The 26,775-nt window shown below is 41.7% G+C and overlaps 1 protein-coding gene across 1 annotated transcript in view; it reads left to right on the top strand.

The window, feature by feature from the left end:
- The window catches only part of CNTNAP2 (contactin associated protein 2), a 1,889,175-nt gene that overhangs the window by 1,674,665 nt on the left and 187,735 nt on the right, over positions 1–26,775 (top strand). Inside the window, exon 16 of the mRNA XM_090049982.1 lies at positions 9,433–9,603. Within this exon, the coding sequence (XP_089906108.1) occupies positions 9,433–9,603 (171 nt within the window). The remainder of the gene's footprint in view (positions 1–9,432; positions 9,604–26,775) is intronic.

Here is a 26,775-nt window from a genome sequence, read left to right as displayed (position 1 = left end):
CCTCCCCGGCCTCCTCCCCCATAGGTTTATGTCACAATTTGTAAATTGTCTAAATGTGCTCCCTTCCTCTCTCTTGCCTGAAACAGATACCTAAACATTTCTATCCCACATCTGAATCTCTGTATGAAAAAATTGCTCTGCTGCACAGAAACTTGAGATGACTGTTTGCAGAGTTATTTTTAAACATTTAAAAGATGTTAGATTAGAGAAATACCTGAAACACGGGCATATCTTTCAATGGTTACATATCATAGGTTCCTTTGCTGTTTTTATGAATCTCAGGACTTTAAATAACTATTTATATTTTTAGACTGTTCTATATATTTTTACAGATTTATTTATACCTCTGCTAGACATTTTTAAAAGCACAAAAGTTGTCACTTGCTATCAAAGTCCATTTCAGAGCACTTCATATTGGATCTTACTGCATTCCTGTAAACCCTGATTTGGTTTAATTGTTAGTGAATTCAAACGGGCTTCTCTTTATATGTGCATTCAAGACTGTAGGCTCAATCCTGCTTCCACTAAACTAAATAGCAGTTTTGCTATTAACTGCAATGGGGGATTTGAATGAGTTCCTGTATCAGTAGGACCAGTAACATGTTTCATAGTTGGTGGAGTCGTAAGGGACCTGAGCAGATCATCAAGTCCAACCCCCTGCCATGGGCAGGAAAGAATGCCTGGATAGGTGACTATCTAGTCTCCTTCTGAAGACCCCCAGGGTAGGAGCAAGCACCACTTCCCTTGGGAGCTGGTTCCAGATCCCATGTTCATGGGACATGTGGTGGTAGCACTGGAGATGGACACAGACCACACAGTGCAACAGGAAATCTGCCTCAAAAGGGCAGTCAAAATATCTGCCCAAAGAAGAGAAACCTTGGGTGACACAGCCCTGTGCTGCAAATTCAGCATCACTGAGGAACCAGCCCACTACATGTAGTTGTTTCCTATCAGCCACTTTGGCCTTGTTTCACTTTGCCTTGCACCTTTTGTTGTTATTCCATCATGTGCGGTGAGGCAAGGTAGGTACATAGTGTGATAAAATCAGAATGGTAGCATCGTATTGTCACTCTGCACTGCTCTAAATGACTATTGCAGGTGCCAAGTAGAGGAGAACACACTCCTATAGATCTGTAATAGGCTTTTTGGACAACTGCTGTTCATTTAAGGTATACTATCCCTTCATCATAATGAATATCTCACTCTCTGTGCTGATTATAGCACCGAGATGATCAGGCTGATGTTTTCAGATAACTTTGCTGTAAAAAATAGTATAACATAAATTTTAAAACTTTACAGTGAGAGAACACAAGTTCCTGTGCACATTGAAGCTCCCTTAGCACATTGCAGTCAGTGAGCCATGCCAGATCAGGACCTTTTGATGGATGAAAGTAATGATTCTAGCAGCCAATAAGGTGTGCATCATAAGTAGATGTTTTGTCCAGGAGGGGAGATTTCTGAAAAATGATCTTACAAGGATGTTTGTGAGTAACACTGCAAATGCTGGAAACCTTTCTGCATCACTGAATTCCTTTGTCACTGACTCCACTATCCCGTTGACAAATGTGATTGCACTTTCCTTTTGACTCAGCAAACATGGTGATTGGCAGAGTAAATCAAACATTGCCCTCTGTGTATACAGTCATTGATTGATGTCACATAAATCATATGCCATTTGATAACTTGTCACATTCTATACCAATCCCTAAAGCCAGGCGAAATATGTCAGTTAACATGCTCTCATACTGCACTTTTAAAATCTTGGTAAAGTTGACTTACCCATCATCAGTGACCATGGGATCTGGGATACCAGTTGATATAAGACACAGGATGTATAAGATTTCATCTCTAGGTCGCTTGTTCAAATTTAGTCTCAGTCTGTAGTGACCAAACGCTCGTTATTGTTGAATGCCCAAACATGTAGAAGGGATTTGCTGTTAGCAATCACAGTTTGGTTCCCATGGGCCAGGGGTCTAATTCACAGAAACCACCATTGCTGTTATCACTAACACACAGTTTGGTTGGATGCTAACACTGCAATGAGAGAGGGGAGTGTTTCATCATGGACTGACTGTGCCTAGACACATAACCATCATTGTATCCTCTGTAGGCACAACCAACAGGTCAAGGTTGGCAGGACATGAAAGGGAAGCTTGGCATTTTAAGTATGGACAAGTCAAAAGAACTTGGCTCCTTTCAGGGGCACTTAGTTTCTTCAGGACTGGGCCTTCAGGGAAGGTGCAGTCATTAGATTTTCAAAAGGCAAACTTCCACAGATTAGTTTGGGTGGAAGAAACAGTGCAGAAAGCAGAGGTTATAATCAATAATATAAGTAGAGCTCTCCAGTACTGGATTTAGTCTGTGTTGTATGTCTACATCTGGCTGTACTGATGTCTGTCTGTTCCTGAAAATATAAATCCCTACAAATTTCCCATAAAGTCTGTCAAAGGTGGCTGATTCCATCAGATTCCATTCATCTTCCTAAATTTTAAAAGCTCTTGTTCTTTAGAAGGAGCCCTTTATAGTGAAAAGAGGCCAAAATTTATTATGTTTCACTGCTATATCCCAGAAATGCAACAGAGTTATTGCAGGCAGCAGTTTTTGAAAACTGTATTACGCCTGTCATTTATTTTCTCTAAAATCTGATTTACCTTTAATGTCTCATACACCATGACTTGATTAACTTCCATCTTTAAAACGGAACTCATTCTTTGAGGTGGAGAAATTCTTGGCAGGTCTTATACTCGACTTGTAGCCATTTGTTTTTTTGGTCTACAGTTGTCCTTGAAAATAGATATCTAATGTAGGTGCTCTTCTTTGAGTAATTTTAGCTTTGAATGTCTGCTTTGCTAGTGCTAAGCATTATTTCATTCATCATCTTTTAGATGTGAGAATTATTTCTTTTGTGTGTATTGAACAGTTTGTGTGTGCTTAACTCAATTCCTTATTTGTTAGCATAAATTAATTTGTTTCCTTTTTTTTTTTTTGACTGTTATATGCCAGGACACTTGCTAAACACCATCATGCAGCATTTCACATGCTTCCCCTTGGGCAAAATTCTGAAATACTTATATTGAATATGACTTCTCTCAATCAGGAGTTCCACTGTAATCCCTGGCAAATAACTCTCACTTGTTAAAAAGAAGGTGCAATGGTTTCTGATGTGTGATTGCAATAATTTCACCTCCTGCCATGCCACACATGCATGGCAAAAGGTGTGCCTGTTGGATCAAGCAATCAAGCATCAGATCCCATTGTGCCATATGGACAGTTCAGGGGGAGCCTGGAATCATGATCCCAGGCTCCCTTTGTACCAGCAATCTCTGCTCTTCTGGCTGGAGCCCTATTAGCTGATGAAGCCACAGGGGCTCATGGTGTGTCCCCACGGCTAGGAATTCTGATCACTGACACAGCTGTTCCCAGCCAGGGCCTATGTTCCCCTATCTGGGACCCCCAGTCAGCTGACAAGTACTCTTAGTGTGCTCCAGAGGCTGGGAGCACCGGCCAAAGGTTCAATTAATGGCATGACAGGAACCAGTGACAAAGTTATTAGATGTATTTGCTGTAATAACTTTTTTTGCTTATTCCTGGTTTTATCCCAGAATTAATTGAATGAACCTGTGGCCAGGTCACTAGTTAAGACATGATTAACCAGTTAATTGCATCTTAAGTGTAATGTGTAACAGTGGCCTGAGTGTTAAAAGTAACAGTAATATGTCAAGCAGCTGGTTATAGTTTTGAGGGATTTCCTTTTATCTGTTTTTTTCTTTTTTTTAATAACTGGTGATGGTCAGATAGCATAAATAATCATCACTTTGCAGTCCTGACAAATTCTGTTTCATGTGGTTTCTAAAAATCCCAAGCTAGAGTGAAACCTTGGCCCTAGTGAAGTCAATGGGAATTTTGCCATTGATTTCAGCAGAGCTAAGATGTCTCCCACAGGTCAACCTCAGACTCATTTCAGAGCTGTAATAATTTGTTGTACAGTAAGTGCAGACACTGCAAATAGTATGTGTGTATATTCTTCTTTCTCACAGCAAGAGAAAAATACTTGAATTGTTGAGCATAATTGTATAGATATTCTCAGTCCATTACTTTGTGACACAGAGCAGTCTCCTGTTCGCATGTCCATCTTAACTGAAATAGGGGACTATTTTATTCACATGATTTTGATGTAAAATCTGTTTTGCTGCAGATGAAGTCCCTGCAGGATTTTAGTCTATCGTAATATATAAGGGCTGCCTGACATTGCAACATTAGTTATCCAGTACTATTTTCTAGTGGGGCTAAAAGCACTGAGGTCCTTTACAGTTCTGCTATTGCTGTTCTCTGTTTCAATGGGAGTTGAATATAAAAGGGAAATTGATGGCACTACTGCCTGAACTTCAGTCATAATAAGAAAGAAGATGGAGGGAAGTTGACTAAAAAGATGTTGGTAGGCATCACTGCATGGGCAAAGCCAAAGGGTGAATGCTTTAAATCCAATAACATCATGTTTCCAATATATGGAAAGGCATCAATTTATGAAATCAAAAAGCAAAAAGGGTGTTAAACCTGAATGTACCTGTACTTTGGTGCCTCTAGAAAAGGGAAACTTCTGGGGCATATCTTGAAATTCTTTATTGTAAAGTCAACAGACTCAAGCACTTTGAGAGAGTATGAGAGAGTTCTGGCATTTCTTTCTCCCTTTACAAATGGTATAGCAGTGTTAGAGTATTGAACATGATGGTCCAAGAAATATGCAAAAAGCAAGTGGGTTTTTTGGTGATGTCTTTTACTGGCAGGCAGGGTAGATTTGTACCTTTACAGACTAACTAAATCAGGGATAAATAAGCTTTTGTAAGCAGCAGCATACTACAACAAATGCTATGAAAGGACTGCAGGAAATAGAGATTCTAAATAGAAATCAGTGATTAAAATACAAAGTGTATGGAAAAGAGAGGAAAAAGAAAGGGATATTGCTAGGCAGGGTGGGTAGGAGAGAGAAAAGTAAATCAGTGAACCCCTTGAGGAACATAGGAGCTGTGAAAGCTAACCAGGTAATGAGATAAGAATATGTAGTCTTGGTTTAGACCAGTGCGGGGGACCAATCTTTTTGGCAGGTTTGCTACAAATTAGCCCTTCAACATCTTCAGGTGCCACTCTTATGCCCCTCCCATGCCTGCTTTGCTGCTCTGCTTTTTCTCCCTTCCCTATCTGCCTGTCACCTCCTGTCCTGCTGTGTGCTACACAGAGAAGCTGCCTGCAGTGCCGTAGCTGAAGTGAAGGGGCACCAAGAGGCACTGCCCAGCCGTGGCGGGGCACAGGATGGAGCCACGAGGGGCTCATTTTGGAGGGTGCGGGGATAGGGGAAGGGCAGTTCCAACCTCTGCATTCACTTCTGGGCAAACATGGGGGGGTTACCCATTGGATCTGTGTGCGGGGAAAGGGCAAGCTGCCACTGATAGGCTTTGCCCCAGGTGCCAAACTTCATTGCTATGGCACTGGCTGCCCATGACACTTGTAGCATGTATACCACAAATTGACCACCCCTAGCTTAGATCATACTTAACACAGTCCAGTCTGTGGATGATTTCTTGTTCCACAATTTCCTGTTCAAGTTTGTTTTTATTTTTATTTTTTTCTCCCTGAGAACAGCAGCCCTTAGGTCAGCTATGGAGTGCACAGGGAAGCTAAAGTATTCTGCCATAGGTTTGTGTGTCTTTCTAGAACTGATGTCAAATCACTTTTTATTCATTCTTACACATAGGGATCACCCCATCTGTCCAATGTACACAGCAGAGGGCCACTGTAAGTGGGTGAAAAGTTGGAAGAGAGGTTGAGCACACAGCTTTTAATAAAATCATTTGGAAGCTGAGAGTTATTGGGCATAGGCATCTTGTCATAACCAACTCGTAGTCTGTCTAGATGAGAAATGAATTGAAAGTCCACCAAAGACTAACTTAACATGTGAGACAGTGCACTCTGAAAAAACAAAACAGTACAAGGTGTGAGATGCAAGCAGCCCTGTACCCTTGATAGTGTCAGTGAATGAAAATGTAGTTATATGCATAGATATCCTTTTTGCTCATATAATCCAGGCAACTTTTAAAATGGGAACCTAAGAATTAGTTAGCATCCTTTCTTTGAACAGATCCATCTGGAATACTAAAATGGTTACTGAAATGATAGAAGGTACCTAATCTGGAACCAACCTGCTTCCATACACATAGTTACATCTACTAAGGCTAGTGACAGATATTCAAAAAGCCGGAGGCTGAACTGATTCAATCCTTGCAAGTTAGTCTAACCTGGCTAGGCTAAATCATTTCAAAACTGCAACAGACATCCCCTCTGGACTTTAAAATTTCAGGCACATGCCTGCAGTGGCTCAGGCTAGAAGCCAGGGAGGCACTAAAGCAGCCTTCCCTTCACTTCCACAAGGCTGAGCTGAGGCAGGGGTGAGCAGGCCCCAGCACCATGCTCTGATTATTTCCACACATCCCCCCACCTCCCACTGAGCTACTCAACAGGGAATTTTTATCACCCCTAATTCAGTGTTTATCAACCCATTAACAAAACAAAGCCTCTCTCCATTAACTAATGGAGCTCTTCTTAAACAGCTTTTCCAAGGAAGGACATTAAGCTACCTGTTGATTAGTCCAAAAAGCCTATGTGACTTTGTCATCTCCCACAGCACAGATTGTAGCCAGAATGTGGTCTCCTAACTAATGCTGAGGTGTCTGTGGAAGGCAGAAGGGCAGGGAGAATAATCCCTGCTTAGCAGGGAGAAGCCAAGTCGATGCTTTGTGCCTGCAAGTCTCTGCCAGAGCTGCAGCCAGGGAGCAAAGGGGAAATCCCTGCACAGCCCAGAGAGCATGCCAGGATGCTGGGGGAGCGTGATTTAATTTAAACCAGCAAGGAGTCTGGGACAGACATTGCATAAACTGGTTTGAGCCAAATCAATTGAGTCCGATAGTATATTCAGCCAGGTTTATCTCAAACCAGTTTCAGCCATTTTCAAACTGGTTTATGTGCACTGAACATCTGTTCTGTTACAGGTTTAAACCTGTTTCTGATCACTTAAACCAGTTTATGTGTAATGTTTGTCCCTAGCCTAAGAGTTACTTTCACTGAAAACCAGTTACAACAATCAACTGGTTGTCCCCAAAAGGTTGTGCATCAAAGTATTTTAAAAGGTACTTTGCCACTATACTAAGCTCTCCCATGTCCCCAGTTATGGCTGTATCTAGGATTCATTAAACTTGTTTGCTCATTTGAAGCCACCTATTCTCCATACTTCAAAGTAATAGGAAGAGATGGAAAGAGACAGAAAGAAACAAAAGAACAGTCCAGAAGAAATCCCCTCCCCAAGTGTGTTTAAACCAAAATACAAAATTGCTGAATTCAAATACTTCATTTAAATTTTAATATAGTCTAGTAAGCAGCAGTGAACACCAGAATCCCAAGTGTGAAGCAACAGTGTGGTCCCATCAAGAACATCAAATATTAAGGTTGCAAGACATCCGCTCATATTCTAATAGTTAGTCAGTGTTAACCAGTGAAACAATATTATATATGTAAATGTTGTATGAAGCATCTGTTTGACTGGATTTCTAGGGATGTCTAAATGTATAGGATTTGGGTGGAGCAGAAAGGAGTTTGCTGCTATGTTTGTTGGCTGGACTGTTAATTATGCTATTGTATTGGGCTGATAAGTGAAAATCAAATTGGTTATATCTTTATTCGTATATACAACTTAATCTAGGCATTTTTAGAATTTCAAAAATAAATAATTCTCAACTTTCTGGATACAGCATATGTGACAGAAATAGAATCACTGTAACAGTTACTCAGTCTTCCTTATCCAAACATGTGCATACATCCGTGCACACACACTCTAGTCTTTGCAAGCCATAGGTCCCTTGTTTAAAATCAAAATTGTCTAATTATCTTTGCTTTTATTATTTAGTTTTTCTAGTGCAGCTTTATTAGGAAGTAATATTAAATATATGTATCCTTTCTTTATTATTCTTTTTCTGTTGTAACTTTGTCATGTGGATAAAATCAAAAAGAAAAAAGTAAAGAGCTAGATTTTCTAAATTCGTTGATGTGACTGAATATGGAAAGTTACATGAATAATAATGAATGCATGCAATCAGATATTTGTCCATACACAAGACCAGATGGGCTCCTAAATCACCACTTGCATGCATATTTATATGAGGGGCCTAATCTTCCATGACTAATATGACTGCCTACATGCTAGTAAATAGAGCTTCAGTGTAAAGCTTTAGTCCCTGATTTGATTCGGTGGAGATTCGGCCCAATTTGGTGGCCAAATCTCTGAATCCCAATCAAATCAGAGGACCCTTTAATCTTTCCGAATCAAATCACAACCCTCTGAATTGATTTGGAGACATTCAGAAAGATTCAGGGATTCAGACATAGAGACAGCTTTAAATGTTTTTTCTACAAAGCTATAGGTAGCAGGGGCTCGTTAGTGCTGTGATGGTGGGGCACATGCAGTGTCCCACAGAAACACGGGGGGCTCCCCAGCATACTTGGCAGCAGACCTGGAAATGGTTCAGAAGCATGTCTGGTCCACTTCCAGGTCCACTGGGGAGCACACAGGGGAGCTCCCCACACCCTCTGGCTCAGTGACTGGTGCCTTCTGGGTCTGGGGTGGGGGGACACCCAGGGTCCCCCTGTGGCCAATCGCTGAGCCGGAGAGGCACGAGGTGGGGGCCCCCGTGCACTCTCCAGCAGACCCAGAAGTGGAGCAGAAGTACTTCCGGTCCACTTCCAGATTCGCTGCTGAGGCCCTCCCCCCCCGCCCCGCACTCCTGTGGGATGCTCCAGGTGCCCTAGCATCACAGCAATCACGAGCCGTGCCTGCTACTTCAAGCTCTGTAGAAAAAACTTTTAAAGCTGTCTCTATGTCTGAATCGATGATTTTCTGAATCAGCTTCGAATCTTCAGATTCGGCTGAATCAAATCAGAGACAGTGATCCAAATCAACAAATCAAATCACTGTCCCTGATTTGGGCCAAATCCATATTGAATAGGGCCTGCTTCACACACCCTTACTAGTAAATACTTAACATTAAGCAAACTTTGCTGGATCGGGGCCCCTGGGCACAAAAATATATGTTTAAATACTAATTTCATAAATCAAGAGCTTAGGAATATACACAAGATTCCACACACTGGAGTTGGATCAATTTCCAAAATAGAGAAAAAGGGCAAGGTGTTTTTAGAAGCTGAATGATAACTTTTTGAATGTGAGAATATGTTAACCTCTTTTACTTTTACAAATTTCACCTTTTCTATTCTTCCCACTGATCCCCACACTGGTTATTTAATGATAGCTCTAAAAGAGCACTGAAAAACAGATATATATACACACACACACACACACACACACGTATTTTGTCTCTCCCATCTCTGCAGGAAATTATTGGAATGCTGCGTCTTTCATTACTCCATCATCCTATCTTCACTTCTCCACATTCCAAGGGGAAACCAGTGCAGACATCTCCTTCTACTTCAAAACTTCAGCCCCTGATGGAGTGTTTCTTGAAAATCTGGGGAACACAGACTTCATCAAACTTGAGCTAAAATGTAAGTATCTTCTCTCTGCCATCTTTTTTGAGAAACAGAAGCGCATTTGTGTAAGGTGATGCGGTTTAAGAATTTTCCTTCATTCAACAAAGTGTACAACCCTGGTAAATGTAGTGGAAGGATGAAGGAGAAATTTCAAACCTACTTATTCAATTTATCTAAGAATTCTATTACTAAGAGAAATAATAAAGAACCTATTTATCAAGGGGAAGACATTAAAGAGGAACATTTACTAACTTAAACCTTGTCTAAAATGGAAGGGTTTTTTAATTACGTGACAACGTATTCCTTTAATGTTAAGTATATTTTGGTGTGGAGTAGTAGACGTGTGTCATATTCCACATCTACTTTTTAGAAGAAAAGGTAGCTATATTATTATTCTAATTAAGACTAGCAGGGTGGAGGAAAGATTTCAAAATGTGAGAAATGTCATCTGTAAATATTGTAACAGTAACCAATCCTATATGCCTAACCAATGATAAAAATCTGAAAAACTGCAATTAGAGATGCAAGATAAATGCTAAACATGCAGAATATATAATATTTTAAATCCAAATAAAGAATTAAATGAAAATAGTATGCATATTTGAATGGCTCCAAAACAAATGAAGACTCAGATCCTCAAATGTATTGTAGCTCTGCTTGGTAGATCTGAGGTAGTAAAGCTAGAGGTGAATGTGGTGTTACATTGTCTATGCTTTTCTTCAATCTGATATACCGCTCACATTAAAATGAAACATCTGTAGGGATGATTTAAAACATGTAGCTGTTATAACAGCTCCCTAATGTACCATTATAACATCAGAGATCACATGAATGCAGCAAGTGTAGCTACATATTTCTACAATGTTGAAGTAGGTGTCGGGTCAGTCTCACTGCAAGAAAAATACAGGGAGGCCAAGGGTCTAACTAAATAGTTATTCATGAAGTTGAGTGCCTAAGGCTTTGAAGAGGAGGGTAAAAATACTCTGTTTGCTCCCAATGCACATTATCCTATTTGAGTGAACAAGTCAGGGTGCAAAAGAATTTAACTAAAATGCCATGCCCCAAAAATAGGCCTTTCAATTCTGCATTCATGCATTTCAGAAGTTGTATTGAGGCCACGGTTATCTAGATCAGGTATCCAAAATAAAATAAGTGACTGAGTGACAGACCTTGGGGTGGGGGGGCACTCACTACAAGAATTTGAATTTGCATTTATTAATTCCACTTTTCCATACCCACAACTGATGAAAATAAGCAGAGCTCCTCTGGACTCAGTGGAACTCCACTCATTTGCACAAGTAAAATTTCTGTCCCTTTAATAATAAACTTGAAGATATTCTTAAAGATATATTTTATACACCATTATATTTCATATTCAGTAAAGTTAGGCATTCAGAGACCTGCTTGTTCTTATACCCTGAGCATTATCTGAAACAAATGTCAGTTGTAGTTTATTACTTACTATATTCCAGGTTATCTCCTGCTTTTTCTTTCTGTATTGTAACTGCTAGTCTCTGAACTCTAGCAAAAGAAAATAGAGCTTTTGTACAAAACACCCAATTGGTCTTTTTCATGAAGTATTAAAGAAAAATGCTCCACTGAGGAAAAAGAATGGATGAACCCTTTTAATCATTCTGTTAAGCTTTTACATTTTTTAACACATTGAGATTGAAGGATAAAAAGAGCTGGACTGTGGATTGAACAAATTGTATATATTCACAAACTAATCTTTAAAATTAATTGCTCCTGTGAGGCCCTAAAGCACTGACTCTCAAGTACTGCCTCAAGTACCAGAGGCATAACTCATGAGTTGTGCATGCTGGGCAAAATTCCCCTGTACCCTGAGGGACCAGGGGGAGGATGGTGGTTTTGCCTCCCCCCGGCTCTCCTTGCACCTGGCTGCTCTAGCTGAGCAGTGCAAGTCCCTTTCTGGGATGGTTTGCACTGTGATGGTCCTGCCTTGAGCAGAGGATTGGACTAGATAATCTCCTAAAGTCCCTTCCAGCCTTCTTTTTTATGATTAATGTGTATATCTCGGCCTTTTGGCTCAGATCAAGTGTACCTGTATTCTCAATCTTGTGGTGGATTAGGGCTTTAGGCACTAATTCAGAAAAGTATGTGCTTAGTCAAGATATATTTATGCACACGTTTAGCTAATAGCAGCTGCTTGAATCCCACTGACTTAACTGGCACCTTTGCATGTGTTTAAAGATGAACACGTGGTTACATGTTCTGATATTCCTGAGTCAGACCCTTGCACTGTTAATTCTTCAGGGCATAGGCCAAAACTTCATCCGCATACACAACTTGCAAAGCAGGCGTGGCCAGCCTGCAGCATGCATGCCACAGGTGGCACGAGCAGCCTGTGTGTGTAGTGTGCAGCAGACTGGGGAGGGCAGGCAACAGAGTGGTATGTTGGGCAGGGAGCAGAAAATAGAGCAACAGATTGGGCAGGAAGCATTGGGCAGGAAGCAGAAAGAAGAGCAGCAGATCAGTCAGGGAATAGAAAACAAAGCAGCTGATTGGGCTAGGGAGGGGACTCAGAGTGGCACTTGGAGAGTGTAAGGATAATTTGTGACACGCCTGCCAAAAGGGGTTGGGCCCCACTGTTGTAAAGCATAAAGGATCATTTTATTGTCCAAAGCAAAAACAAGGCTCTTGATTTTAAAAATATACTGAATGGAGTTGATGATAAAAACTTGAGTTCTTTCAGTTAATCTCATATTTAGCAGAAATTTGAATATGAAACTATATAGACCAAAAACTGAACTAATATCATCAAAATCAGAATTGTTTTTATTTGCAAACTACAGTTCCCATTATTCGTATGGACTGAAATACTTGTTCACTGAACAGCCTCCATCTCCCATGGTACACCATGGTCTCTTCTCTTAAAGGGAGGCAGTCACCTAATGGGAGTCACTGAAACCTGAGCTATGCATCGCTGAATCCAAAATATTTCAGTTTTCAGGAATTCTGTTTTGTCAGCGAAAATCTACCAAATTCTGAAGTTGGTATGTCACTCCCTAATAAATTCTACTTAATGGCAGTCAACAGGTCCTTTAATCCAAACACCAACAGCCATCTTATTTTCAATCCCATGTTTACAGTGATGAGGAGATGCTTCATACAGAGTATCAATTACTGCCTCTTCATAGATAAAAATTTAACCATCTGAAAATAATGTTTTTGTGCACATCATACTTTTTTTAAATTCTCAAACTGACACAAGAAATAAAGGCTAGAAAGAATGACAAAACGAGTAATGTGGCACTTGCAGAAAGTTCAAATTTAACATAGCTGTCCTTAACATAGTTATGTACATTACCATATGTAATCTGGAGAAAAGAGTTCTGACAGTCTGTGCATTTTTTCATACAGATAAGTTGTTTGTGTAAACTGAACATGGCAGTTTGCAAATTGATATCCTCTAAAGCGGTTAGTATTTTATTTGGCTTGCTCCACTCAGTGAATGTATTTCCAAAAACAACTCACCTGTTTTGTCTCATTAAGACTCTTGGATTCAAATTTTGGAAAGCAGTTTACTAATCCCTGCCTGATTTTCGATACAAAAGTTGTCACACGCTGTGCTCATTAGATTAACCTTCTCAGAGCCCCTCCAAGGTCCTAATATTCACATTGAGAGTAAAGCATATTCTAACTCTCCTGACTATGAAAAATCAGAAGGAACACTACAGAACAAGCACCTCTTGTACTTTTCCCTTCAACAGAGCCCTAATTTGTTGTCTTAAGGGGAAAAATGCATTTCTGATTTGAAAAACTACTTTCCCATATGGCTGACAAGGAGAGCTTTCATGAAGAACACAGTGATAAAATGCTGCTATGAGTGAAGCTGAGGCTTTTGGCTGGCCCATCTATCATGCAGTCCCCTTTGCAGTCTCACTTGTCACTATGCATGGAACACTTGGCAGAGATGTAGAATTATCTCTGCTCCTGATTTTGTTTGTTTGTTTTTTTTTTAACATACATCAGTAAATTTACAGAGTCTAATTATTTTTACAGCCTACTGGTCAGCTGACACCAGCTAAGATTTCTCAGAAGGTGGTGGTTAGATAAAGTGAAACTTATCTATGAGTGTTTGCAGAAACTGGGTCCCTCTTTTCCTCTTACTGTTAATATTTTTATTCAGATGCTTTTCATGTGCATGGTTTTTCATGATCCATTTAATGTGTACATGGGCCAAGGTTGTTTTTTATTTTAAAGACTCTAGAATAGATGCACAATATCTTTTTAGATGCAGCTCTGAGTAGGAGCTATGGACACATTTATCTGAAGTGCTACAAAGTGTGGTTGGGGGGAAGATCTGTTTGATAACGTCCACCAGCTCCAGTAGGTAAGAAGGCTGTTCCCACTGCTGCTGCCACCATGAGGAAACCAACTGTTGCCTCAGCTCCCATGATGGCAGCACCAGCAGTGGCACAGGTCCTCCTGCTTCTGCAGTGGCAGTAGCTTTCACTGCTGCTGCTGCTGCTGCTATAGACGTAGGAGCACCAATCTCAATCCCAGTCTCTGCTGCCCCTTCTGGAAGCAGCTGCAGTGATCAGCCACCTCGCGATCAGCTGCACAGGGAGACGTTCCCCCCCCCCAGTAAGATTTGCCATGGGCGGACCTCCTCCCTCAGCAGTAAGATTGGATGTGGGGGGACAGGTCGCTGACTGGTCAATGGGGGGGGGGGCACATATCCCCCCGACTAAGGTGGCACCAGTCTCCCATGACCCAGGCTCTATAACGCCTCACCACATCTATGTGAGTTGTCAGGGAGCCCCAGTCATTCTCTTTCCTTCCTCCTTAAAGAAGGACAGAAGTTCAGAGCACTGTGGAGTGGTGTGGGGGCCTAGAGACCCCTTTTCATCCTACCGTCTCCACATATTTTACAAATCTTAATGAACTGAGCCTAAAGTTACTTCTATGTCAGGTTCATTTGTGATGTTAGTTTTACACAAGAATAGTAAGTTAAAGTTAAACACATTTAGTTTCTGAAAAGATGTAGCAGGAAGGAAGAAGAACACAGACTTTCCTCATTCACTTCCCAGTGTAGTCCCAGGGACATATGCAGTCCCACCACTCCATGCAACACAGCTCACTCCAGGGACCTGTGCCTAAACTCCATTCATACCAGTCAGTAGAGTGGGCTGGCTGGCTGCAAAAAGGAGCATATGGTGCACCTACTTAATTAGACTGTCTGTGGGCACATGGATGAGTTTGTTCTTTGGTCTGTGTCCTTTTGAGAGGATTATGATTCCCAAAGCTCCACTTGGAGATGACAACCCAACTGTCCCTAATACTGGGCTATGTCTGCAATGTTCAGTTCAGCCCCAAGTAACTTGTCCAAAGTCAGACAGTAGTGAGTGACTAAGTGAATTCATGCCAGTTCATGCACGCATGCTTCTTTTTAAATACCATTCTTTCCCACAGCTTAAATACCCAACACATCCCTGATTTACCATATTTTCTTGCTAATAATTAATACCTTCCTAGCTTCTTCCTCTAAGATGGAACTCCACCATATCAATGAGTTTTGGATTTTACTGTTTCAAGTCCCATGTGCTTATGCAGATAGGATTTGCATTTTCCATCCTTTTATGTTTGCAGCTGGATGGGGATACCTCTGTGACCTTCATTGTATTTTTTTAATTAAATTGCTATTTTGTTTTCCTACCAGAAGACCACTACATTGAAAAATCAACCCCCTAGGAAAACATGCTGCATTAGCCACATGTCAAATGATGTGTGGGACACTGAGGGAGCTCTTCTTCCCTGTGACCAATAGAAAAGCATTAAAAGTATATACAAAAACATTGGTGCACTTCAGGGAAATTTCTGACTCAAATGATTTCACAGCATCATTAACTAATTCTTCTCTTAGCCCAGTACAAAGAGAACTACAAAAGCCTGAAGAAGTGTATGTACTATCCTTAAAAAGATAAAACTGCTTCCTAGATAGAATGTGATAAAGAAAAGACCAAATTTCAAACGAGAAAGTTTATCTCCTCTCTAAAAGCATCAGCAGACACAGCTACACATGCATTAATGCACTTTAGTTAATGAGCATTAAATCTAGTAACTCCAGGTACTTTTACATGTGCTCTGGGGTGGGGGGAAGGCAGTGTTTTAATTAAAGCGGCTCTGAGAACCACTCTAATTAATGTGCCACCGCATCTCCTGTGCTTAAAAGTGGTGGCAACAAGCTTTAGTTCAAGTGACCCCACTGCCATTTTTAAGTGCACAGACACTGATACATGAGATACAGTGCATATATGCTGGAGCACAATAATTAATTACTTAATTAATCAATCAATACAGTCTGCTCCAATGCACTAGAATTCCAGCGCATCACAGTAGGGGAGTGAGCTTCAGGTATGTACATGACTGCCTTCGCCATGTCCCCATGCTGAAAAATGGCAGCGGATAGCTTTGAACTAAAGCTCATCGAACATGTTATATTTCAAAGCACGCCACCACCATTTTTTCAGTGTGGAGGTATGTGGCAATACTGATGCATGTGATGTGAAAGGCTGCCAGAGCACATCAATTTCCATGCTTCCATGCACATCAATTAATCAAGTCTGCTCCAATGCACTGGATTTCCAGCACGTCAGAACAGGCTCTGCACATGTGTAGAGAAGCTCATCGTTTTTATGTGAGGTTTAATGCACATTAGCCTATTTTAATGTGCATTAAATAAATGGCATGTTTTAATGATGCTTTAATGAACATTAAAAAAGGCTAATGCAAATTAAAGTACACATGGAAATGCAACCATCACCTTGATACCACATCTGAAATGGAGTTACCATATTTACTCAAATCCAAGAGGACTTTGAATTTAAGATAGTCCCCCAGTAATTAGAATCTAGGTATGGAAAATTTATAAATTTGTTATAATTTGCCAGGTATGGAATCTAATTATCAGGGGACATCATAAATTTGCACACATACCCCCAACTCTTACAGTGCGGGTAGCAGTGGCAGAGGGTCAGAAAGCAGGGGTAGTCAAGCAGCTACCTTGCCCTCTGCTGCCCCCCACCTCTTCCTTGTCTTGCAGGCTGACCAACACCCCGCCCCTTGCAGTGCCTGTACCCTTGCTGCCTGCCCCCTCCCCGCAGCCTGTGCCCTCCAGTGCTCCCCACAATCTCTCTCCCCTGCAGAGGGCAGGTGATTGGGGGGCAGGCAGCTGCTGTGGCTCTGATTCTGTCCCTGTGCCCAGGTTGGGGCCAGAGTCAAAGCTACAGAAGCTGCCCTCCCTCCCTCTCCCCCCACCTTGTACTTGAATCCAAGATGGGCTTATCTTCAATTCAAGTAAATACAGGAATTCAGGCAAACCTCTGAGTGGTAAGGCACACTGAGAAGATACTATGCTCACTGTGGCACTCTCCAGTACAATTTTAAGGCATTGTAGAGATGCATTTGCCACTCTAGCTATTGTGGCAAGATGTAGGCTGTTCTATGTAGCTCTACCAGTATGTCAGGGTAGCAGTCACTGTTTCTCTGGACATAGAAACACATTGTTTTCTGCCCTGAGATCCAGACTGATTCTTCCTTTGATTTAGTATGCCAATTTTAGAACCACTTTATGCCATCAGTACAGCACAAAGCAGGTGTATCTTAGGATATACAAGTGCTGCTACTTGCTAAAATATTAATAGAGTTCTTTTTAACTTCAAATCATATTGCACTGCGACAATCTAACACATGGCTAACAGGTTTTAGAAATACCATAACTTTCTTAACTAAGGCTTTTTTCCTTTGTCACTTCAATCTAATCCAAGAGTTTAATAAGCTTTCTAATGTGAGCCAATATTAGTCAGAAAAAAACCACTCCCTGTGCCAAATAGGAACATAAGACATAGGACTGGATGTGGTCTTTTGCCTCAAGTCCAGTTTTCTTCTATCACCTTATCATTCAATAGCACTCATAAACTTATCAAGCCCTAGCTTAAAACGAGTTAGGAATTTTTCCCCCCATTATTCCTGCTGGAAAGCCATACCTGGAGCTCATTCCCCTACTGTGTTGGGAACCTTATACTAATTTCCACCTTACCTTTATTCATTTGCCAGCTTAAAGCTACTCATTTGTTCTTGTGCTGACATTGTCTGTCCTTTAACTAAAATAGCTCTTTGTCCTCTCTGGTGTTTACCTTTTCCCAAGGTATTTCCAGAGAGAAATCATATTCTCTTTCTAGCCTTTTTTTGCTTGGCTAAATAAACCAAGCTGTTATAGTATCTACTTATCTGCAATCCCAGATCAGCTTACTAGCCCTTCTCTCTGTTTCCTCTAGTTTGAAATCATCTTTTTTTTTTCAACATGGGTGACCAGAACATTACATAACATTCCAGACTGCTATTATTCCAGTCCTTAAGATCATTTAATTCTTTGTGTATGATATTCTGATCCTTCTTTGGTTGGCAGTTCCACCCAACTTGGTGTTTTCTGCTGTTTTCATTAGCACATGCCTGTTTTTTATCCAAAGTAATTAAAATATTAGCCTTGAATCTTGGCTAGTAAACTCCCACATAGCAGGTCACCTTTCATTGCAAATCTGTTCCTTACCAACTTCATAACTGTAACAATTACCATTTCCCATGTGGCATTACTGTAAATGCTTTACTGAGTTTCAGATAAATTAGTTTTTTTCCTTGTCTAGAAGAGCAGAGGTATTAACCAAAGAAAGATAGTGGTTTAGTCTGCAATGATCATCCCTTGCAAAATATATTTCACACTTGCTGTTTTTTGTGAGTTAAATGTTTTTCCATTAATAAAAGTAAAATGAAGACAATATTTATATATGTATAAACCTTCTCCTTCCACTTCTCTTAGAAATTAGTGTGCCATTGGCACCACTTTCTATTGTAAGTAACAAGGTTCCCTGCTGTTCTCTTTGACTCTGTTCATTTTATATACTATTTCCCTTAACCTCAGTTGCAATAACTTGGCTTAAGTTAAAAATAACCTAAGACAACTAAAATAATTACAGTGCAAGCTAAAAAAATAAACAAATAAAGCACCACAAGGGTCTATACCCATCAGATTCCACAGATTAAGCATCCTGCTAGGGCCTCGTCTGGTAGGTGTTTTCAAAACATGCCAACTGGATGAATATGCAACTGGAAGGGAAAGTGATGGTTTTCTCCAATAGTCCAGTGTTTTTATTATACTTGGGTGGGATATAGGAGAAATCCAAAGTAAATCCCTCCTCTGCTTGACGAAATGTGAACCTGTAGCCCCCACACGGATGTGAATGCTCTCACTATCAAACCATAGGACCCAGGCAGGGGGTCGGACTTAAAGATCTACAAAGTCCCTTCCGACCCTCCTTCTGTGATTCTGAGATAGGATGTCTTCAATCCTCCCTGGTTCAGGGGGCTGGACCTGATGATCTTCCGAGGTCCCTTCTGGCCTTCCAATCTATGAATCTCTTCTACTTTGCAGTGAATGATTAATATTCAGGCCAGGGAGACAGCAAAAGAATGAGCAAGATTCTGTAAGCTAGTGGTTAGCAGGGTTCAAATAATGGGGGAGCTTGTTGGGGCTGGGCCCTCCCCCCCCCCAATTGTAAGAGATGAGAACCCCCCCACACACACGCTGTGCCTTTCTAAGTAGCCTACATAGTGGCAGTGGCTCCTCCTAGCTGCCACCGCCACAGACCCCCCACCAGGAGTCTAAGTGTAATTTGAACCCTGGTGGTTAGGATATACACATGAAAAGGAACAGGCATGGGTTCAACTGCCAGCTCTGCTGAACATTTAAGTATTTTATATTAAATACTTATTTACTAGGGTGGAGTTTCACTCTTAAAACGTTCATTTATATTGGAGTACAAAGGGAGAAGGACTTCATTACTAGTCTTGTTCTGAGAATAACACAAACTCAAACCCCTACTGTAAAGAAATAGACTGTGCTATGTCAGCTTCCAACACCACTTTCCCATATCTAGAAATCAGACCTGTCAAGGAAGTTGAACCGTTCCAGTTTGACCACGCTCTTCCCTCAAGTCTAACTCCTTGAAGCCAATGGGGATCATGCTCCTAGCTCATGTAGTGCTTTTGAAAATCCCAACCTTAGATGCCTAAATATGCACCTAGAAACCTAACTTTGGACCACCAGTTTGGAAAGTTTGGGCTTTGTATTTAGAAGTTCACAATTATTTTGCTGGGGTATTGAAAGTCTAAATTATATTCCATTGTTTACACACCGAGGCAATTTTGTTTGGAAGCGACAAAGATTTTATGCCACTAAGAAACAAGCTTTAATAAAAGGAGAGAAGTTTTTAATAAAGAATACAATTCTATCTGGGATGCTTAACTTAATTGAAGTCAATAGAACTATTCATGTGAATAAAATTACTTATCTGAATAAGTGTTTGCAGGATCAGAAGCTATTTCCCTCTCTCCCCCACCCCTCCCCCAGCAGGTTTGTTAAATTAAAATAAGCTATTGCATCAGTAATTTTTTTTTTAAAGATCATTTCTGATTCTGTTACTTATAAAGGTTCGTATGAGGTTGCAATAGCAAAAATTTTCGAATGGGTTTTACGGATATTAACCACAACATAAATACTTAAAGCAAGCAAAAGCAATGTAAACCCTGATGGAAATCAGTTGTTTAAATCATCTTTATTGAATACTCCCTAAAACATCATGCCTTACCTCCTTTGAGAACAAACAGAATAAATGCTCATTCTCTAGAGAATTCAAGCTGGCATTTTACACAAATACCACATTTCCTCAACAAATGTAAGGAAAAAATCTTTATTTAGAAGAGAGTAGCCAACATTTGGGGGAGAGGGGGAATGTGAAAACGCTTGCGATTAGATAGATAACTGAAGAAAGCCATAAAAGCAGTGACTCCAACAAAAGTGTCATTGAACTGAAAAGTGTTTTACATAATTTATCATTTTTGTATCACATTGATCTCAGCCTCTTTATTGTGTTTGTAAAATAGAAACTGAAGCACAGCAAAGTATTCTGTCTCCTTGCTAGTGTACTAAAGGCAGCTCTCTATTAATATAAATTCTCAACAGCAATTGTTCTGTACAATCATAAATTCTTGTTCTTCCTCCCATTTTTTTCTCAATTGCTACAGCGGGAAACAGGAACGAGCCTCCTGCTGGTTTTTCATTTCATGAGAATCATGCATATAGTAAAGCAAAATACTTTAGAAAACTTCTTGTCTCTAACATTCAACACTCAGACGGTACTGGATACCTCCCCCTTTTCTCCTCCCTGCAGCCTTTAATGAATAATATCCACCTCTAATTATTGTAGTCAGAACATCCATTTTTGCCTCATGCATGTCAATTCTAACAGCCATCCATGACAATCCTTTTCAGCCCCTGCTATAGCTATAGACACTAGCTTAATAGATGTGCCATTAAAAGGCAAAGAGATGGGATATATCAAGGAGTGAATACTTGCATATTTGGCTCCTCATTTTTGAGGTCTTCACTGGGTGTTCACAGATCTCACAAATCGTCACAGATCTATTTTTCTAAGGACAGCATCTTAATTTATATTTATCCAAAAGTAGGTGTATGATCAACAGCTCCCCATTATACATACCCCTACATAACCAGACAAATTGAAAAAGACCCAGTTCTTCAGTTCTCTATGAATTTCCTTTTTGTCATTGTTTGTTTGCATTCAGTAAGTATCTGGCACAAGACTAACGACTGATGGAGACCCCATGTGCAGCCATATGAATCAGTGAACAGTTGCTTATAAAACGCCCCTTGCATATGGGAAAAAAATAAATGGTCAGGCAGGAGAAAAATCTGTAAAGCCAAAATCCGCTGTCAAACCCTGACTTTAAGGATATTCAGGTTTCTAATTCCTAGGCCCCTTTAAGCATTTTACTCACAGGCTTCAGCAGAACCTGCACTCTAAGTATCACTAACAGATGACACCAAAGAACAGTAAAAAGGCTTCTGGAAATGCCATCTATCCCAATCTCACCAAGGAAGTCAGAAGCAAGATTAGAATCTCTGGTGCCTACTTTCTAGTTGTGTGCCAGAATTATTCTCTCACGTGTTTTTAGGTCTGAGTATCACCTATACCTTTGGCAGCTATTTCACAAGGCTGAGTGTTTAATGTACAAGTCTTTGCTCCCATGTCATAGCAATTTCACAAAATCCAAACAAGGCTTGACCTGTCCCTTTAAAAAATATAGTGTCAGCAATTATTCACACAGCTCTAATGATGATTTCATCTCAAGGGCATTAACATCCTGTTTAAGCAACCTTGCATCTACCAAACAATGGCTACTAATTAAACAAAACCCTTGGAGACACAACGTTCTAGTGTTTGCATATCACCTTGACATCTTCTTTTTGAATTGGGCAAACATGATGTGGAGATGACAAGTAGAGTGCTTCAGTTAGCTAAATACTATGAAGTATACCATAATCACATATCCTATTAGTGCTGATAGAAAAGAGATGGCGGATAGGAGCATGCTAATCCTGTTCTACTTTGTGCATTGACTATAGTCCACATCGCATTAAAACTAAATTATCTTTTACTGAGGAGACAGAAGTTGCTGTCATAATTTAAAAACTGTTAGCCAACAAAAGCATTAAGGGTATCACCTTTTCTTTTTTCCAAACAATCAAATATGTACTGAAGGATAGTTTGAATGGGTGTCAGGATGGTGATTTGGCTTGGAAGTGATGAACCTGAGTTCTGTTCCGCACTGTACTATGACCCTCTATGTGATCTTAGAGAAATCTTTGTTTCAGTTTCCCACCACATAATACAGGGATTTATCTTTTTCAGAAATTGTTTTGAGGCATATGGATAAAAAGAGCTATGTGAGCTAAACATTTTGTTAAATATATTATTAAATAAATACATTTATTTTCAGAGATCCTCTTTTCCACAAAGTACCTTGCTTACAGTTGACGTAATTTAAGTACCTGATAAATAACAATAAATATAACTATGTCTTTTTGAGGGTATGCTGGCCTTTGCCTAGCTAGATAATGAGAAAAATTAGTCCTTTCATTAAAATGTAATATTTTTTGTCACCTGGAGCAATATTAGCTTCCAGCTGGAATATAAATCTAATACACTATGCAGAACTGTTTAATCAAATGTGTGGCAGGGCACTATGTATGCCTGCCACTTTAAGGCCCTGGAGCTGGGAGCTTCCAGGTGCCTAATGAGGGCAGCCAGTTTAGGCTCAGGGCTGCCTATATAAACAAGTCACTTTGGCTTCTGGAGGGCAGGCAGTGGCATTGCCGGCTTGAGGGCTGCTGAGTTTAATCTGGAGGTAAGGAAGAAGCTGTAGGGGATGGTTGGAGGCTCCTGGTCTTGGGTATGACTGGAAGCTACACCCTGCTGGGAGTGGGTGGCTTGGTGGGGCTCCCAGTGGCACAGGAGTCCCCGGGAAATGCCAGGCCAGTGATCACCCTGGTGAAAGGAGGGTCGGGGTGCCTTAACCCCTAGCCCTCACCTTTGGGTGGGTTGTGTACACCGGAGGTAGTTGTGGGGGTGCAAGCCCTGAAGAGGAAAGTTGGAGGCCAGATGTGGCCAAGGCTGTCTGAGCCCTGTGAGGGTTCAAGACCCTGAAGAAGAGAGTTGGGGACAGGCACGGCTATGGCCACTTGAGCCCCCAGTGTGGAGGGAAGCCCTGAGCCCCCAGTGTGAAGGGGGGCAGTGTGTGGAGCCCCCAGTGTGAAGGGAGAGGGGGCTGCGCCAGAGAGAGAGAGAGCTGAGTCCTGACCCCAGTAAGTCCTCCAATGTGGGGAGGCAGAGTTTGGGTCAAATATAACACCTATAGTAGTACCATGACCTGCTGCCCAAGGGGGGAGTGAGAATCCCCTGTGAGATCCTAAGGCCCCAGTCGTGGTGTGAGGTAACCCCAGCTCCCCACGTCCATGGAGGAGGACCCAGAGAAGGAGACCCCAGGATAAGAGTATGGGTCGTAAATCAAGGCCTGCCAGAGCTTCCCCTGACTGGCCCAGGTGGGGGCCAGGGCCAGGAGGTCAGAAAAGCAAGGAGGTCCACTGAGAGGGACGCCCAAGAGCCAGGGGCCTGGGGTCCTGACTGGCCTGGAGGTGGGCCGGGGCTACTGTGAGCCGAAGGTCCCAGTGAGGAGACTACACCCGAAGGGGAACTGAGGGCAGGGTAATATGTGGCCCGGTATGACGGCGGCAGTGTCCACCTGAAGGGAGGAACCCAGCTGGGGTCCTACAGCAGGATTCTGAGGGCCGTCGTGGGAGACTGGCACATTTGAAAACATCATGATGTCATCTGTGAGGCTTGGGCTGCAGTGTAGGGGAGGGCTGGAGCTGCAGATAGCGCCCCCTAGCAGCAGGGCAGAAAATGGGCAGCTTCCACTTAATTGCATCTATTAATTAATCAATTAAGACCAAGTGTAGCAGGTGGTTAGCCCAAGAACAGGTGGGCAGGCCACACAGAGATCAGCCCTGGTAGGCCCCCTGTTACAAAGTGCTTTGCTTTTTTATGTTGTTGTTGTTATTAAAGAATGACAAAATAAATTCTTCCGTACACTGGTCCAAAACACACATGCTCCCTATTTGTAAGTAAAGGCATTTCATGAAATTCTGTGTTCCTTCCCCTTTTAGCTATCCTGTACTTATTCCCTTCTCAGTATATTGCCAGCAAGTCATTTATAATTAGTTTATACCCATACAAGTTTAGGTTGGCGAGAAGCGTGGATCCTGTCCTCTACCTTGCTAATATCATATTTGACTAGTAACACCAGAAGCCATTCTCTGTCCCCTGTAAAATACAGGAACTCCTTTCTACCAGTTGTAGTTTGCTCTAGAGGTACAGGAAGAAAAGGCCATGATGCCAACTTGCACAGATGGTTGACTGCTTGGGGGCTGACGGGGATTATGACTCTGCCCTGCCCTCCCTCTCAGGGGGTTTCAAGGCCCAATATAATATAGAGTGCTTACAGTAATGTGCATTAGTGGAACAGAGGTAATACAGTGGCGCTCAGGCAGAAACAAGCTATATCTGGAAAGAAAAATGGTGCATCTACTAATCTTAAATTATGCTGCATACAGAAAACCACTAACAATTCTGCCTTGGGCTTTTTGAATGTCTGTACCTAGGCCTAATGGATAAGATTCCTTTCTAGATTTAGCTTCCTACCCCTTACTGAGTGGAAGTCAACAACAATAAGTGGCCCATGCTGATACTGGTAGTGTTAAAATAATGTGGCTGTGACTGTGACTGAATACTCTAGGAAAAGACTCCACACACAGCAACTCCATTCCATTAATTCAGCAAGTACTTTAAAAAGCAAGATATGGACTTTTATCTGAATTCTGTGCAAACCAGGCTGCAGGAAGCACTGATAAATACACCATGAAGTTTAAGAAAAGGTATTGTCACTAATATATTGGAGAAGATTATGTTTAATGTTGATGATGTTTTCAAATCATTTATTTATTTATTTAGTGCAGAAGTATGTGGCCCTCCCAGGAGCTCAGCACAACACACTTGTTAGCAATAAAAAAACACCATGTCACCAGAGATTAAAACTGCTTCCTGCATGTCCCTTATGAAGTTACACACGTAGGACCAGCTGTCTTCCACCTTGCAGAGGGCCCACTTAATGGCCCAGCACAGCACAAACTGACCCATGTTTTGTTGTAAGATGAGGTGTCAAACTTCAAATGTAACATGTGCCCAGATCAGGAAGCAAAAGAGTTGGGGGGCATCACTGGAGCCAGTTTCTACAGCTTTTCAGAGTCACCATCTTGGTCTGGCCTACCAAGAAATTGGCCAAGCAGATCACACTCCCCTTGGCTTCTCAGTAGGGAGAAAAAAAAAGATGCACAGTCTTGAAGAAGTGCAAATTGAGCATACCAAAGAGGACACTGAGGGAAACAGAGTGGCTTCAGCCAGGGGCAGTCCAGGAAGGTATGGAAAGGTATCTCCGCCATCTCCTTGCAGAAAAGGCAGACCACTGACACTTCTGGATCTAAGTGGTGGACAAAAGTGTCTGGGGCCAGGGCCCCATACAGCAGCTGCCATTGGAGGTTGCCAGTTCTCCTAGTGATGGAGACCTTGTAGATGGTGCACCAGGCCAGCCATGCTTGAGAGAGAAACAGAATCTCTACACAGTCATATCAGAACTTTTATGGCATTTAAATCCCACATCAAAATCTGTATACAGCCTGTGACCCAGATTCTATATGCTCATACAATGATGCACCACCACCTAATCAAGTGGGGTGCTGCATTCTGCACTAGCATGAGTTTCTGGGTGGTTTTAAGGTTTAGCTTCACTTAGGGCCCATTGAATTCCTGAGATGCCAGATGCCTGGATACCATTAGTAATCCTTACCTACTTTCCTTTGTCTTGGATCCCTGTGGGAAATCTAAAAGAAACAACAAGAATCTTCTAGCCTAGGGCCGTCCAGCTGGTGACTTGTGGGCTGTCCAGCTAGTGGGCCTGGAAATCTATGTGGGCCAGCATGTCACTCACAAGCCCTATCCTTGCTGCATAGCTGCTGATGGGATCAGTGAGGAGGGAAATGATCCCTGGTATGAGCCTGCCCCTAACAGAAATGGCTGGAGGTAAATGAGGAATAATAGAAGAACACTGAGTCAGGGATCAGCTGATCAGCAAGGGCAGAACTGCGCCAACATATAAGATGGCTCCAGGATAGAAGGAGCACTCTAGCCTGGAGTGCTGGGGAGGAAGGAGCTCTCTGGCAGAGGGGGTAAGCTTTGGCCCAGCATGAGGAGAGAGCCCCAGGAGCAGGAGAGTCTGCTGTCGAGGGCAGGGAAGTCTCTCTTTCAGTGGGTGAGCATGATTGGATGGGTTAGAGGTTTTCTTGAGGCTTATTCATGTTCCCCCAACAGGGTATATGTTCAGATAGAGCTTTTGGTTAAGAGTACACTGAGTTTGACTGATGGCTTGGGAATGGCTATAGGAGTGGCTTGAAAGCCACACCATGGTGTGCCTGGGCACTCTTCAGCTGGAGCCCCTGCAAGGGGCAGAGGAGTGAAGATGCCTGAAGCCAAGGAGCTGAGACGCCCAAACCAGAGAAAAAGGGCTTAGGTGGAGGCCTGAACAGAAGATCCAGAGCCTGAGTGGGCGGAAAATAGAATCTGAGCAAAAAATTCCAGTGAATAAAAAACGAGCCATGACATGGGTGTGGGGGGAAGCTGGAGGCCAGAATTGATG

The sequence above is a fragment of the Crocodylus siamensis genome, chromosome 5 (assembly GCF_052110815.1).
Source record: "Crocodylus siamensis isolate JL-2025a chromosome 5, ASM5211081v1, whole genome shotgun sequence".
Classification (NCBI taxonomy): Eukaryota; Metazoa; Chordata; order Crocodylia; family Crocodylidae; genus Crocodylus; species Crocodylus siamensis.
The sequence above is the reverse complement of the archived record's forward strand: the minus strand, read 5'-3'. Positions and strand labels throughout refer to the sequence as shown.